The 16,027-nt window shown below is 36.7% G+C and overlaps 1 protein-coding gene across 1 annotated transcript; it reads left to right on the forward strand.

The window, feature by feature from the left end:
• Positions 1 to 265: 265 nt before the first annotated feature.
• LOC140792525 (protein root UVB sensitive 6) lies at positions 266 to 11,868 on the forward strand. The gene is made up of 14 exons (XM_073143591.1): positions 266 to 922; positions 1,986 to 2,084; positions 2,203 to 2,316; positions 2,596 to 2,667; positions 2,764 to 2,874; positions 2,975 to 3,094; positions 3,519 to 3,620; positions 3,722 to 3,794; positions 9,617 to 9,700; positions 9,785 to 9,849; positions 10,077 to 10,178; positions 10,260 to 10,451; positions 11,201 to 11,526; positions 11,627 to 11,868. Exons 1-13 carry the CDS (start codon positions 533 to 535, stop codon positions 11,267 to 11,269), a joined length of 1,593 nt encoding a protein of 530 aa, XP_072999692.1. The 5' UTR covers positions 266 to 532; the 3' UTR covers positions 11,270 to 11,526; positions 11,627 to 11,868.
• The last annotated feature ends 4,159 nt before the right edge of the window (positions 11,869 to 16,027 follow it).

The following is a 16,027-nucleotide window of genomic DNA, read 5'->3' on the forward strand; positions in this document are numbered from 1 at the left end:
ATTTCAATTAGGCAGATTGTTTGATGTTTGTGCATTTAATAGTTATATGACATGCACTAAATGCACAAAATAAGTATTGCATTTAAAGTATGCTGTAAGCTTAAAATGGCCCAATTAGATCCAAAATTATAATAAAATAAAGAATAGTATTTTGCGAAATATTAGCACCTACGAGTTTGACAAATAAAAAAATAAAAAATAAAAAACAAGAAGGAAAAAATGTTTCCATTTGCTATAATTTCACTCATGGGGTTCGGGGGAATTTATTGGGTGCATTAGTAGGACGACATTTTGCTACTCTATACTTTATAAAATCTCCTTATATTCCAACGGCTCTGCTGCCACCTTGCACTCTCTCCGTGCCTCCTCTGCATCGCCGTCTCCTACCGATCTCTCTATCGTTCTTCTCGTAGCAACAAAGAGAAAACAAAAAACCCCAATGACTTCCCCATTAGAAATCCAAAGCTTCTCTCCCCTTCCTCTTCCTCTATAATACTGTCAATTCCTCTCTCTCTCTCTCTCTCTCTCTACGATGGCTCCGATCCCACTGAAGCAATCCACGAGCTCCGCGCAAACCCTAGCCCGCACCGGGGCCTCGCCGGAGACCCGTGCCATCGTCCGAGAGGCCGTACGAGCCACCGCCGCCGCCACACTCGCCTCTCCTCCTCCGGCGGCACCGGCGCCGCCGCTGGCAACTGATCAGATCCAGGCCGGCGAGGTCAGGTTCGGGCCGCCGGTGGCTGGGGTAGCCTTGGATTCTACCACGGCGGCGGCGGTGGAATCGAGGGTTTTGTGCTGGGAGGAGATCGACGGGAGGAGGTGGAGCTACGTGGTGGATACGGAGAGCAGGCATGGGAAGAGGGCACGGAAGGGGTCAGCGGTGAGGGCGGTGCCGATGCAGAGCCCGGCGGCTCCTGTGGAGGTGAGTTGTTTGTGATATTGTTTGGGAATTTTCGTGCAATTGAGTCTTTTAATGTTGCTTAGAATTCGGATTTGTAAATTGTGCTCTCTTGTGGAGAGTTTGTTCTATTTTCAAGTGATTCGCTGTTTCTATTTTCCTATTTGTTTCCAGATAGTGCTTACTGGCATTTTTAGTGATAATTTGTTCTTTTCTCTTGCATAAACCATTGCTACCTCTGTGAGATTAAATAGATTTGTGATTTCCTCTTTTTATAGTTTTAATTAAAAGATTTCGTAGGATTCGACTCAGAATTCTCGGATTGTAGTTTGCTAAAAAGTATCTGTACTTTCTTTTATTTATTTATTTTTCCTTTTCCTTTTGTGTGCATGTCTGTCTTGCCAATTGGATATGGTCATGAATTTGTTATATTTTCATGAGGGAAATAGTTGCAAGTTGAGAAGTGGGAGACACCAATCATGATTAACCCTGCTATCAGTCTCTGTGGGTTAATATGTTGGGAAATAGTTGCAAGTTGAGAAGTGGGAGACCCCAATCATGATTAACCATGCTATCAGTCTCTGTGGGTTAATATGTTTGGCAGAATGGGTTTAGAGAGGTAATAAGAGCTGTGAAATAGCACAAAAGGCTGAAGCTGTTGTAACATTGTCCATCTAGAGTAGGGAATAGGAATCGGCAAACAAACATTTTTTAGATATCAAAGTAGTGGCGTAGTTAGCTAAAGATTTTAATGACAATGTTCACTGGGAGAATTCATCGTTATTTGGAGTTCTTTGTGATACAATTTCTTGTTTGTACTACATCAGAGATAGTCCAGAATAGGTAGTATTGTAGATTTGTAGTAAGTGTCTAATGCAAACATCCATTCCTTTTGCATTTCTTACTAGCATTGGAAAAGCTGTGCAAACTGATTATTCTATCACCATTGTAATATACGTAATCATCAACGGATTTGAATCTTGCAGTCATATGAATGCAGGGTTTGCAAGATTTCTGTTTAAAACATTACGAGTAAAGATCTATAGTTTTTTCTGTCATTGCATCACGAGTATGCTTATCTTTGCAGGAATTAATGTCATTCATAAGATCATACGTTGTTCCTGAAGGGTTTCCAGATAGTGTTACCCCTTCATATGTTCCATACATGACATGGAGAGCTTTGAAGGTACTTAGTTACTTACAAGTTGATTAATTTTGTAGTTTAATGCACTTGTTCACAGGACCTTTGCCTTTGACTTGCTAAATTTTCTCACAGCATTTTGATGTTTATTATTTTCATTCAGCACTTCTTTGGTGGAGCAATGGGTGTTTTCACGACACAGACGCTGTTGAGCTCTGTTGGAGTTTCTAGAAATCAAGCTGCACCAGGTGCTGTTGCCATTAATTGGATACTGAAGGTAAAAAGATAAATTCTTTCCTCTGCATTTACCCTTTGGTCAGGCTGTACCAATTTATAACATGCTAAACAGAGATTTACTCTAGGTTGCAATATCTATTATGCTTATCTGGGTTCTATCTTTACTGTTTAACTTATGCTTATCTGGGCTCTATCTTTACTGTTCAACTTATTATGTTTATCTGGGTTCTTCTTTACTGTTTTTAAGTTGTTAGTCTTAATTATTCAATATCGTTTAGTATCTAAGACTCGTACTGATTTTAATTGCACCATTTTGCAGGATGGTGCTGGGCGTGTTGGAAAAATGCTTTTTGCGCGTCAGGGAAAGAAGTTTGATTATGATCTAAAGCAGGTAAAGTATAACAAATTAACTGTGCCATGTTCTATCAGTATATTTGTCTTAAATTAACATTGAGTTTACTGTCGTTCGACACAAAATGTGGTTCAGCTTCGCTTTTCTGGTGATCTCTTAATGGAGTTAGGGGCTGGGGTAGAGTTAGCCACTGCTGCTTTTCCACACCTTTTCTTACCAATGGCATGTGCAGCAAATGTGGCGAAGGTTCGGCTTGTTATAGATATATCTATTTATCCTTTAATCTGAAGAAATAAATTATCCTAAATTCTGAGGCATGACTTCTTTTTTTTATCTATTCATTTAGAATGTTGCTGCTGTCACATCAACATCAACACGCACGCCAATCTACAAGGCCTATGCAAAAGGAGAAAACATTGGGGACGTCACTGCTAAAGGAGAATGTGTTGGGAATATTGCAGATCTGGTATTATTCGAATGCTCTTTACAACCTTTACATAGTTGCTTAAAGATACTCTATGACTTTATAGTCCTACATTGTAGAGAATATACAGGAAAAGGACAGTAAAAGAGCAGTTAGTAGAATGTCCTAAGCTATTAAGATTAAATTCTGGGTGATCATAGATTAAGGAATAAGTGATAAATAAAAGTGAAATTCCACTGCACGTACTGTTGGGTTGTAGTTTCTTTACAAGGGTTTTGATATTACTTGTTTAACCTTTGTTTTCAGGGGTTATTAGTTTTTTTCCACAATATTTTTGGGAGTAACTGCGCTATGCATACGACTTATGAAGTTACCATACCAATGCTCTATGCTTTTGATTGCTGAGAAATTAATTATTGCTGAAACTTAATTACCTTGTTTTGATCTTTTCTTTTTTTATCTGAAGATGGGAACTGGGCTGAGTATCTTAATTTCAAAAAGGAATCCATCCTTGGTGGCTTCATTTGCTTTCCTGTCATGTGGATATGTTCTTAGTTCATATCAAGAGGTTTGGATCTCATATTTTCTTTTTGTTAAATATTTGACCTTTAAAGAAATTACGGCAAAAAGGAGATCTGCTTATTTTGACTTATTTCTTTCCTTTACTAGGTAAAATCAGTTGTGTTGAATACTTTAAATAGGGCAAGATTCACTGTGGCTGTCGATTCCTTCATAAAGACTGGTATGTCAAGCATGTTTTTCATAATATTCTCCATGATTGGAATTTGAGTGCAGAAGTATTTTAATTGTTTTCTCAAGCATCAACAATGTAAATGCATTTTGAGAAGAATGTGAAAGACAAAAAGATCACTTCTAAAACCAACATGCACCAGCAACTCTACGTAGTAAAACATACCAAAATACCTTTAGGTATCAAATATAACACTTTATTTTGCTGAAGCCATGATGTGCAAGTCCTCATAGATGATATTTGGAGATATCATCAGCTTACCTATATGAGTTTGATGATCATTATGAAAATAGTGCACGTGACTGAGACAAGTCGCCAAATTTAACACATAGGAGGTCTAATGAATTCAAATGGAATACAAAGAAGAATAAGGTACTGAAGTTGATACCAAATTAAGAGATGATCAAACTTTTGATTGAGAGTTGCAATGTTGCACTGTATATTGACTTATTGTGTTTCTGTTATGACCTAGCTACGCTAAGAGTTCAAGTCTAGGGTTAGAGCGTTCAAACGCCCTGGGCAAGCATTCGAATGCCTCAGCCCAAGAGCAGAAGGTGAGTTTTGGTGTTCGAACGCCCAGCGACGAGGTTCTTTATTTTCTTGTTAGGTGACTAATGTCGCTTAGACTAGATGTTAGGGTATTTGCTTTTTAATCCTTTACTTATGTGTATTAGTTGTTACTAAGGTAGTTTAGTCAGACTCGAGCCGGTTCGATTTGGCTAACCGAGTTAAGTCAGGGAGCTACCTATAAATGTTGTGGTGTGCACTTGAGTAGGGAGTTTTGGATTATTGAAACCATAGTCGATTTATCTCCCTTCCTCCTGCAATCCTCCTCATCTCTTATTCGACCATTACCAAGCTTGGTCAACCACCACCCTTGGCCGACCAAGATGCGTACCTCATCATCCGACTTGATTCTAAGGAACGGTTCACCTCTTCCATCCTTCCCTAAATTATCCTCTACAGCCCTACACCACAACTAACCCTAACATTCATCATCACCTACTATGTCAGCTCCACCCTATCACCACTAGCCTACCACCACCATCCCAAGTCCGTGCCTCTATCCACGGATCCCAAAACAAGTTCGGAGTTTTCTTTTGCAGATCTGTCCATCTCGATCTCTGACCAATGATCCAGTGATATCTCCTGATCTAGCCATCCAATTCTCGTGATATTTGATTTGTTGGAAAGAACTCTTCCGAAGCCAAATCTCACCTTGATCGAATGGCTAGATCCTCTGAAATATCTGTCATGACCCGAAATAGGAATCATGACCGGCCATGCATCTCAATATGCTTGAGATACACGAAGCCTTATTAATACTTTCTACGTGTACGATGGCAAAATAAATAAATAAAATAAAGATCTGCTTTATTAAATTTAAAACTAATTGCAATAAACATAAAACAATGTTATTGTTTTTGAGTCTCTAAACGAGATAAACAAATCTTCTAATCTAAAGCATAAAATCCAAAAGAGCGGAAAAGTAAATAGGTGTATCCTAAGTGGAGGTGGAGTCCAGGTACATCTCGCTCAGTCGCCCCGCTGACTATTACCTGAGATAGATAAATAAATACGAAAAAGAATTCATGAGCCAACAACTATAGCTTAGTGAGTGGAATCCACTCGAAAACCAAGTAATTTCAAAAAAATTAAAATCAACAGTATACAAGACAATTTGCATTATACATGCTCTTTAAATAATGACAATGATAACAATAGAGAGTCACAAGTTGTAATCTTTCACAGTTTCAACGTATTAACATCTTTTCGATATTTATACTGTCATATGTCTCAATGGGTCTAAACCCTGTGGATCCACATCAACTAGAAGTCATCTTGAGATGACGCTCGGAATTTTTTTTCATAGCTGATCCGGTTAGGGTCATCAGATGGTATCACTAATTCACTATGTGATCAACACATTCTGTCTTTTTCACTAACCGTTGAGAGAAGTTAGAGTTACCTAAGAATTTCTCATTCATCCTAGGACTGTTCCCTAACCACGCTAGAGTCACCTAAAAAAGTCACCGTAGTGATCTGATTTAGGACTTTTTTCTAGACTTTCAGATAGACTTAAGTCACCATGGAAAAATCACAAGCGATTTATACCGGGACTGTTTTCTAAGTCATACCAATACTAGTCTCATTTTTCTTTTCATTAATTTTAATATTTGCACAAAGTATGGTGATGCACTGAGTATAATGATTAAATGCACACAGAAAATTTAACAATTAAATTTTTGTACGTTCGGATGAAATAAATAACTTTGCACACAGAAAATTTAGATGGTCCGACAAAGGTACAAAATATAATAAAATAAATATGTGAGTGAACCCACTCACCTGAGTCTAGGCAAATCTCTAGCTCACGTACTAAAAATCACCACCTTTAATAATAAATAATAATAAAATTTTCAATTTGAATAATATCAATATTTCTAAAATTTTAAAAAAAACTAAAATAACTAAAATGGGTTAAATTACCCATTGGATTGGGCTGGGCTACTTCTGGCCCGACCCAATCCAAAAGAATAGAACTAATTGGGCTGGGCCAAGGCCCAGCCGAGAAAATGGATTGGGTTGCGGACTAACCCGAACCCGAAAGAAAAAGGGGTCTGTGGATCCGAAAGAAAAAGGGGCCAAGGCCCAGCCCATCCAATTTAATTGGTTCGAGTCGGATCTGTGGATCCGAAATCCAAACCCGAACCCGAAAGAAAAAGGGGTTGGCTCGAGTTAAACCCGAGCCCAACCAAACCCATTTTTCTTCCTTCTTGCGTCCGACGCGAGGAAAGGAAGAATCGAGGGAGAGAGAGTGGCCACCGGCGACTCTGCCGGTGGTAGTTCACAACCGACTTCCTCTCTCTCTCTCTCTCTCTCTCTCTCTCTCTCTCTCTACTTCGTCGTCTTCACTAGGTGGAGGAGAACCCACCACTGACGGCCGACTCCGAAGCCGAGGACGACCGGAGCCACAATGGCTCTTCAAGAAGGCAACCATGGCGCAAGGCCAACGGCTTGGAGCTCTTGAGCACGAGCAGCAGCAGCCCGAAGCTGCCGGCGAAGCCGAAATCCCCCAAATTAGGTATTTTTAATTTATTTTATTAAATTGAAATTAAACTTGAGGGGTGGGAGAGGGCTTACCAAGGAGTCACGTGGTGGTCTCTGTTGGCTCCGGCGGCGCTTCGGCAGGCCGATTCCATGGCGTGACTCCGACGGCGAGAAAGAAGAAAACGAAGGAGGAGAAGAAGAAAAAGAAAAAGGAGGCTGGGGGGGGGGGGTTGAGGAGAGAGAGAGAATTAGGGTTTTTATTTATAGGGCAAAGATCCAAATCTGAAATAGATTTGGATTTGGCCGATTTGTTGCGCCTCGTTGCGTGCCGGAGAGGGAGAGGGGAGGGGGCTGCACGTGTAGAGCACGTGCACCCTCCTCTCTCAACCCCTAAATTTTTTTTTTCTGGTTCTTACAATATCTCTCACAAGTTTCATCTTAATTTTTGTCCAAAACTAGTTACAGATCAGAACGAGCTACTTCGAGGGAAGATCGTAATAGTTTGAATGATTTAAAAAAAATTGAGTAGAGAATTCAACTAGAAGACTTGTTGACAAAGTGCTAAATGGTTCTTGATTATTAGCTAAATGCTTCGAGGGTCTATGGATTTCTAGAGTGAAATGTCTCACCCACGATGGATTCAAGGTAACATGAGAGAGCCTCAAATAAATTAACACAAAATGCATCCATATCATCATATGGAATACAAGGAAGAATAAGGCACTGGAGTACCCAGTCGCCAAGTTAACAAATGATTGAACTTTTGATTTGGAGCTATGCTTTATATTAACTTGTTTTGTGTTTTACTGATGCTGGAATTTGGGAAAAACTTGGGTTTTAGAATCCAGAGAATTTATTAAGAATTATCTGCTAAGTGGTTCTTTGTTTGATAAAGTCGACTACATAGTTCTTAGTCATTGTGGGTTTTTACATTGAAATGCTTCATCCATCTTTGTGAACCATAATTGAGTCATTTGAGAGCTAGATGACTTACAATTATTAGCTAGAATACTGTTTGGTAACCCTCGAAAAGTACCTTTCTGTGGCAAATTCGATGAATGGCAGATACCATACCAGAATAAAACTAGTAATGATAATGGTCATTAGTATAAAAGCATTTGAGATAAGTTCAGAGCATTTGATACTAAGATCTAATTTTGTCCTTAAATTTACACATGGAATGCAATATTTCGACAGCAAGACCCCATTGGCATTGATTGTCTAGATGAATTAATGGCACTTGGTAATGTGAAGAAACTTGGGTGTTCATTCACCTATCTTTTTGGTAGAAGGCCCCCTTTGGTATTGACGCCCGGTCAAAGTCTATGTTAAGCAATAGTATCGGTATAGTTAAACATGAAAGCAAAAGTTTTACTAGAGTTCTAAATCTTGATAAGATTTTAACTAGCAGAATTCCTATTGGCTAATAGTAACTTTAAAGAAAATTATGATTAGTACCATGGTCTGCCATGGTCTGACATACTGGCTTAGAGAGCATCATGTTCAAATTCAAATAGGGAGTGATGTGAATCGGGTCAGGTTGGATCACATCATGGAGATATTAGGCTCGATGGATCGAGTTAAATTATTTTATTTTCTTATATAATTTAGTTAGAATCCTAGTAGGTTATAATTTGTTTAATTAGCTAAATTTAGTTCTACGCAATTTCGAAAAAATATTCAAAAGATATTCATCAGATATCCAAATAATATAAAATTAGTTGGATAAAATCCATGACATTTTAGAACTTTCGTATTTAAAGTTTCTTCAAATTTAGAGTGCAACCCTAATTGAGTTATGAATGAATCAAGAATTATTTTGCTCAAACCCTAATCTCCCCCTCTCTTTCCTCTCAACTTGGCCGCCAGCCCTTCTCCCTCATCTTTCTTTAACCTGTCGCCTCTATTGTTAGAATGGCCTCGCCTTGCTTTTAATCTCCCTCGTCCATCGATCCCCCTAGTCTCATAGAGCTTGCCGGCCTACTTCTGCCTCCTTTTCCCTTCTAAAATATTGATCTATTATTATCACTATCACCCACCCTTTACAAGACGAACCACCATTGCTATCCCCCAAATAGCAACCACCACCACCACCGTTGGTTTTCCATCTAGATTAGTTCTAGATCTAATTCGAATATGACAAAACCCTAAATATCAAAGACGTAGATCGGGAAGTTACGAACGAATCCATCTAATTTCAATAGTTCATAATTTTTTGATGATATAAAATATTTGGCGAATATTTTGATTAGACTGTGCACGCGGACCAGCAATTCTGGAACTAGACTAGATCTACTCTCTGAGCCGGTTTGTTTCATTGAGATTTAAATTTAAGATATATAAGTAGATGACACTAACCTTCCTAGATTTTGGCTTCATATAGATATTTTAACTGGATTATCTGTAGGATTTATTTTTCAAATTTAAGAAATTAATAACCACAATTAAGTAATATTCAATGAAGCCTATTTTATCGAATTTATGCTGAACAGAAAATGAAAATTACTGTGCTGTTTCTTAATTATGGTGATACTGAAATACTTGAGTGCACTGGGTAATTCGTGCTTAGCTTACTGAAAACAGTATAGCTTCAAATATGATGTTTATTTTAATTATAATCAGTGCTTTTGTATGAGCATTACTTTCTTAGTCTCAATAGAGAGCTCAGCTCAAATGCTTCTTTCAAAGCTTGTGTTTGAAAGATCCAATATGGTACTTCTCATGGCTTCTTATGTTTGATCTAAATTTGATCAATTATGTAGGATTTGTTCCTTCCCTGAAGGAAGGGAATTCAAAGGAAAAAATATTCAGTCCTCCATGGGTAAAACATACACCAGTCGTGCTAGGTAATGCTATTTGTCAGATTGGTCAGTTGTGCATGTTTATTATAGCAGCTGTAATTCACACGAATTTCTACTTTAACCTCTTAGGACCAAGATTTGGGGATGCATTTCAGGAGCCTGCCTCTTTTGTTGCCACAGAGCCCTTGTTTGAGGTACTCCTTCGGACTCCTTTTTATGTGATATTTTTAGGTTCCTTTTGATTATTATAAGTTGACATGTCCCTAAATATTGAAGCTCATGTTACCAACCATTGTCATTTCATCGATTTATTCTTGTGAAAAGAAATTTTCTTCTGTCTACTCTTAAATTTTCTTTTTTGGTTTTCTTTGAAGCCTAAACTTTCTTGTATATAAAGCTAAAATGCTGTCTGTAACCACAGAAGGAGAGATATATAGTTACCTATAATCCGTCAAAAGATAAAATCTATGCATTGCTCAAGGATCAAGCAAAACCTGATGACATTCTGAAAGCTGCTTTCCATGTAAGTATTAATTTCTAAATAGTGATGGAACTAGGCAGTCACCACTTCTTTATCTCATACCAATGTGCAATTATTTTACAGGCTTACGTTCTATTGCATTTCATTGACTCTTCAAACGGGAATAGGTATCCAAGAACGCACATGAACTCTGACCCACAGAAGCTAAATGAAACAGTAATCCCTTCAAACATGGACTTTCTAGCTCAAATAGCAGAATCTTGCAAGATTGTTTCATCTTCATATGGAGTTTTCAAGAAGAAAGCAGCAGAACAGGTAATTACTTATTTCTTTAAATTTATATTATGTGTTTGCGATGCTATCACTACATTGTGTTGCGAAATGTAAATCATATAAATATGCAGGAAATGTTAATAAGAAGTAGAAATCTTATTCACTTTCTGTCCTGACAATGATTTTAAAGGACATGGCACTTGATTATATATAATAAAGCAAAAATAGCAAGAAAATGGTCAAGTATCATCGTTACGGAAATATACAGTTGATCTATCTACACAAATATATGCTCGAAACTATCTGAAAACTCTGCAGAGTTCTGTTCTCTCTCATGCTGAGGAATGCTGCAAGCCTGCAAGGATATATTGTTTTTATTAAGAAATGTGAAAAAGTGTGTGGCAGAAATGGTATACCTTGTTTTCCTTTCATATTTGTTCCTGGCAACGAGTGTTCAAATTATTTATGTTAGACTTTATAACTGGACATTACTGAAAACATGATGTATACTACAAGGTAGGTAGTGCTATGCATGATAACATTGCTAATCATTTCATGTTGACTGCTTTAATTTCCATTTTTCTAGTTTCATGTGCTAGTGAATTTGACAAATTTAGAACTAATACCTGAACGAAATAATAAAAGCAAGAATCTGTGAATCACTTTTCAAAAGTTTCTAGTAATTGCTGTAGCAGCAGGATGTCTTATGAAGTTTGACCTTCAGCAAGTGAAATGACTAATGACCATCATGTTCCATACTAATTCCTTTCCCCCGTTTTCTATTTTTGCAGGGATGGATAATGTCAGAATCACTATTAAATCCTGGAAGAGCTCGGTTATGTGGACTGAAAGAAGAATAATTCTGGTTTTTTGTTTATAATTATGAGAAAGACCATGTAGATTTTGCGGTTTGAGAAAGGATGCTTGGCATTCGCTAATTCATATTAGTCAATATGGAAAAAGCCTTGATATTAGATTTCCGTACAGGCTTGCACTTGTAACAGAAATTTTCAAGTTCTTTCCCATGTAGATCCATGCCATCCTAAGATGACAGCAATTCTAGCTTTGATTTCTTCAACTGCTTGTGCAAGCTGGGATTGTCGCCATTCAACAACTTGTAAGTTTTTATTTTCTCTGGCTCTTTAGACCTCTTGTGGGCTCTGAATTAGTAATTCCTATCTAAAGTGGATTGCTTTTCTTCTTTTACTTTTTAACAGGTACGTCTGATCCTGACCATAGTAGCTATTAGGTGCGGTGGAATGAAACTTTGGTTTATTCAAATAAGGACTGATGCAACTTCTCGAGAAAGCACAAAGGTGGCATGCAGATGATCAGTTTTTGTATATGATTAGGTATTATACTTCGTTCTTGTACCACGGAGCTATTAACAATCTGGCGGCGTTTATATTTTTTTTCAATTAAACAATAAAAATAAAAATAAAAATAAAAATAAGAAAAATCTGGTGGCGTTTAGCTTCGTGTTATATTATTATCTTCCACAACGTTGTAGTTATCTTCATCTCAGCTAAACCCGAATCCAATGGAGATGATTACATTCACATTTGCAATTTTCCATTCGCCCCTTACTCTCATTGAGGTTCATATACGAGTTTTATGGCCGCACCCCATTTCTTGATACCGTAGTAACAAATTACAAATTGAGAGAGCTTGGAATAAATAAATAAATAAATAACAAGGGAAAGAGTAATGCTATGCTTACAAATACTCTACAAATATTCTAGGAAGGGCAATGGAAGCAAGGATAAGTAGGCTCAATAATAGTATAGGAGGTTTGGAATTCCATTTTGTCAACTAATAAGAGATTGGAAATTCAAATTCTTACAAGGATAAATTATATTAAGATGCAGCAAAGTTGGCCCATTGTAATATATTTTTCTGAAAAAAGGATTGGGCCCATTGTGGAAGCTACCCACATAAGGTTTTCCGCATCATGTGTGCTGTGGTTGGAGTTGAGGAAGGTTGTCCAACTTAATTATCTTATATTACGAGCCTAAGTGTCTTACACTCACTATTAACTTATAGTGTACGGGTTTTAGATTTATTAGAAAGGAAGAAAAGAAAATAAATAACAAAGTATGTTGCGAAATAACATCTCCTCTTGAGGTAATGTGTGCATGTAGTGATAGGGTTTCAATCCACTGGAAATAAAAGTTTTAAAGGCTTAGAATTCATTCAATTTTTTAGTTCCTGTAGTAGTGTTCCAATCATGTTTCTCTGCACCTAGAAAAAGAACCACACAACCTTGGCAAGAGCGGAAGACTATACTGCTACCCTCTTTAACATCCATAATAGCGTAGCTACCAAGATTTAGTTGGTGTGCAACCTCTCATTTCGGTGTTAGATCTTAGAGCCTACTTGCCCACATTAATGAGACAGCTGCATATTCCTCTTTAGCTCTCATGGGAAAACTTACTCAGATCTCTAGGCTTTGACCGCGAGTGTAAATTCCCAATATCCTATTTATAAATTTGTATATAATAGAACAAAAACATGATTTATGTTTAGGAAAAAATTATTTATCTCCTTTTAGTTAGGGAAAAATCTACAGTGTTTTCAGAACTTTATTTATGTGACTCAACTTCCTCCTAGTTCTAATTCATGTAAAACAAATAGTTTTCTTTTTTCTCAAAAACTAACGGTGAAGATAATTTTGGGATTAAAAGAACAATCATAGAGGTAGAATCCAACATCGCTAGTGCTACCATCCTTCCAAGCTCCATCTACCTAGCACCCAAATGCCTCATTTCAAAGAGGATATCAACTATGTCTGGCAAAGAGCTTGCTCAGTGGGGAGAACTTAGGATTGTGTCAATGCCATATTTGGTCTAGCTGCAGTCAAGCTCTTTTATTATCAAATTAGGAGAGGGATCTACCTATTTGAACACTTTTTTTTATTATGGACTTTTCAAATACCCAAGCGTGAAAGCTTGCTTAAACTAGTCCTCAGATAGAGTAGTGGACACCTTGATAATCTAGCCTGAGAGACTATAAGGTTTGGAGTTTTGCCTACGCGTAAGATAGTAGGCAAACTAAATCATCCACATGAAGTTGCAACCCAAAAGAAGATCCTCCACTACATCAGCTTTTGATCCACAAAGAGGCAACTATTTTTTATCTTCAGCAGGTGTGATGCCCCATCGAATTTTTGGTCGAAACTGCAGTGCCAAAGACATCAACAACACAAATGGCTAAGTTAGACTTGAGGGACACTACAATAATTAGACAATTTGATCTTATCCAGTGCTGGATCAGTCTCAAGCTTATCCACTGCTGGATAGATAAGAGTAAAAAACAATACATCGTCAATCTTATCCTTTCCCTTTTAAGTATGTAGAAAAGGTATTTGTTAGGTTACATAGTAGCTAAATTTTTTTTATCTATATAAAGGGCTTGAACCCATTAGTTGTATTTTTTTCTTAAGTTTGAGTAAATAAAAAATAAGTGAGACTTCATCCAGATAGCTTATCTCTAAGTATTAGTGAATGTTTTCTCTTTTTCTTACTTCTATACTGACTTTACTTCGAGGCTTACTTTATCTTGCGAAGAAGTTGAAGCGCTGCACAAACTTGCCAAATGTGCTTTCTTAAAACATCTACAATTAGAATTACACCGATTAAGCAACGCCAAATGAATATTTTGACTATAGGAATTACTTCATTATAGCTCTACACTATTTTTCATATTTTACGCAATTAAGGACTAGAACAAGAGCTTCTTATTCATATCTAAAAGAGCGGAACAAGCTGTCTTTAATGAAAACTCACCTGAGGGGTTGAAAGACCAAATAAGATAGTTTGGCTGCCCAACCATGACATGATCATATTGTTGATGACACTCGCTACTTCATTAGAAAAGATGTTATTGCTAAGGTCTATGTTTTAGCTTGTTTGACTATTCTACAAGAGACCCTTAACCTTGATGTTATCGATCGAGAGTTGTGGGCTAAAATATTTATCCTTGGGAGCCAAGGATCATAAATAATAAAGCTTCGATAAAGTCATCGAAGAGTCAAGCCAGAGCTAGAGCTGCCTTACTTGGGCTTGGCTCGTTTATACCCTTCATTAGAGTATATCTTTCTTTGACTAGGACATAGATGATTTTTAACTTTGAATTCAACACTTTGGGAGATGTAGCACTGGCTACGGAAGGAACCTTTGTGATAGAAATATTATACTATTGCCCAATCTCTTTATTTCTATATGTCAGTTATTACGAGTCCTACGCTCGGTAGGATAGGCTACATTGCCAATATTTATGACAAGTGGCAATGCTACTACAAAAGAAGGAATTGAATTTAATTCTATCTCATATCTACTATTTCATATATGGGGAGGTTGTTGGTTGCTGGGAGCCTGAGATGGATGATATATTATGAAAATCTCTAAATCTATTACATGCCTCTCACGTGAGGTTGTGGTCACTTACTCATATGAGGTTCACCTGGAGCGCGAAAGAAATAGCAGCATACAATTATTACCTAAGAAGACCAAAATAGTGGAAACAAAATAGAGGCTTTGGACTGTAACAAATCTATAAATAATACAAACATGGGTAGAGTGATTAAAATGTAAGATACAAAAAGAAAAAAATATATGCCCCATTTCAAAATTAGTACACCATAAGAATTAAAATAGGCTTTTATGAAAAGATGTATTCCATTAAGGGAATTGCTTTAATAATAAGAAATTTACTATTGGAAAATAGAACACGTAGATCTAATAGTGACGAAAATGCTTAGTAATTTGACAATAAGTTTCAAATGTAATAGTTTAATTAAAATATTTGGTTAGAAAAAGTAAGTCAATTTTTTTAATAATTTAACTGGCTTTACGATTGCTAAAAGGCCATAAAAAACACATGGGCATAGACTTTATATGAAACATATAGCTAGGTCTGGTATATTATATAAGAAAGATAGTAGATTCTTTAGATGAAAAGGTTGTTAACAAATTCTTTTTACTAAACAAGTACTTAGATGAAGCCATCAAGATGCTTCAGTAATTTTGATTAGAAAAATTCTTGATTAATAAAAATAATAAAATTCTTGATTAATAAAAATAATAATGCTACTAAGGCAGTTACTCTTACAACAATTGTTAAATTGTAACTTTACTCATATTTTCTATTAAACTATTAGTTCATCTTTCTCTCTTTTTTTGTTTTTCTTTGTTGAAAAGAAAAAGCCTATAGGAAAGAAGAAAGCCCTCGACTTGTATGAAATAAACATCATAAAAAAGAAACGATTATCAAACCCTAACAACTCAACGATATAAGTATAATGCCTAATAAAACTAAAAAGTTAGGGTGATGACTCTTTAAATAAGCCCCTATAATTTGGAAAAATAAATATTATAACTTAAGCATGACATTAAACTCAATAGGCATAAAAGAATAATAAATCATCTAGTTTCAACAAGAATATAAGCACAAAAGAGCTCAATGTCTAGCAGCTCATCACAATCTTTGCTAATTTGAGCATGCACAATCTTGCATTCACCACCGTAGAAGAGAGAAGTAATATAAAAGGAAAAAAAAACAAAAGCTCCAAATGACGAAGAACAGGGGGAGGGATAGGCAAGTTTCAAGCCTTGCCTAAA

This window comes from Typha latifolia, chromosome 7, assembly GCF_019914945.1.
Source record: "Typha latifolia isolate L0001 chromosome 7, TyphaL0001v2, whole genome shotgun sequence".
NCBI classification, from domain to species: Eukaryota; Viridiplantae; Streptophyta; class Magnoliopsida; order Poales; family Typhaceae; genus Typha; species Typha latifolia.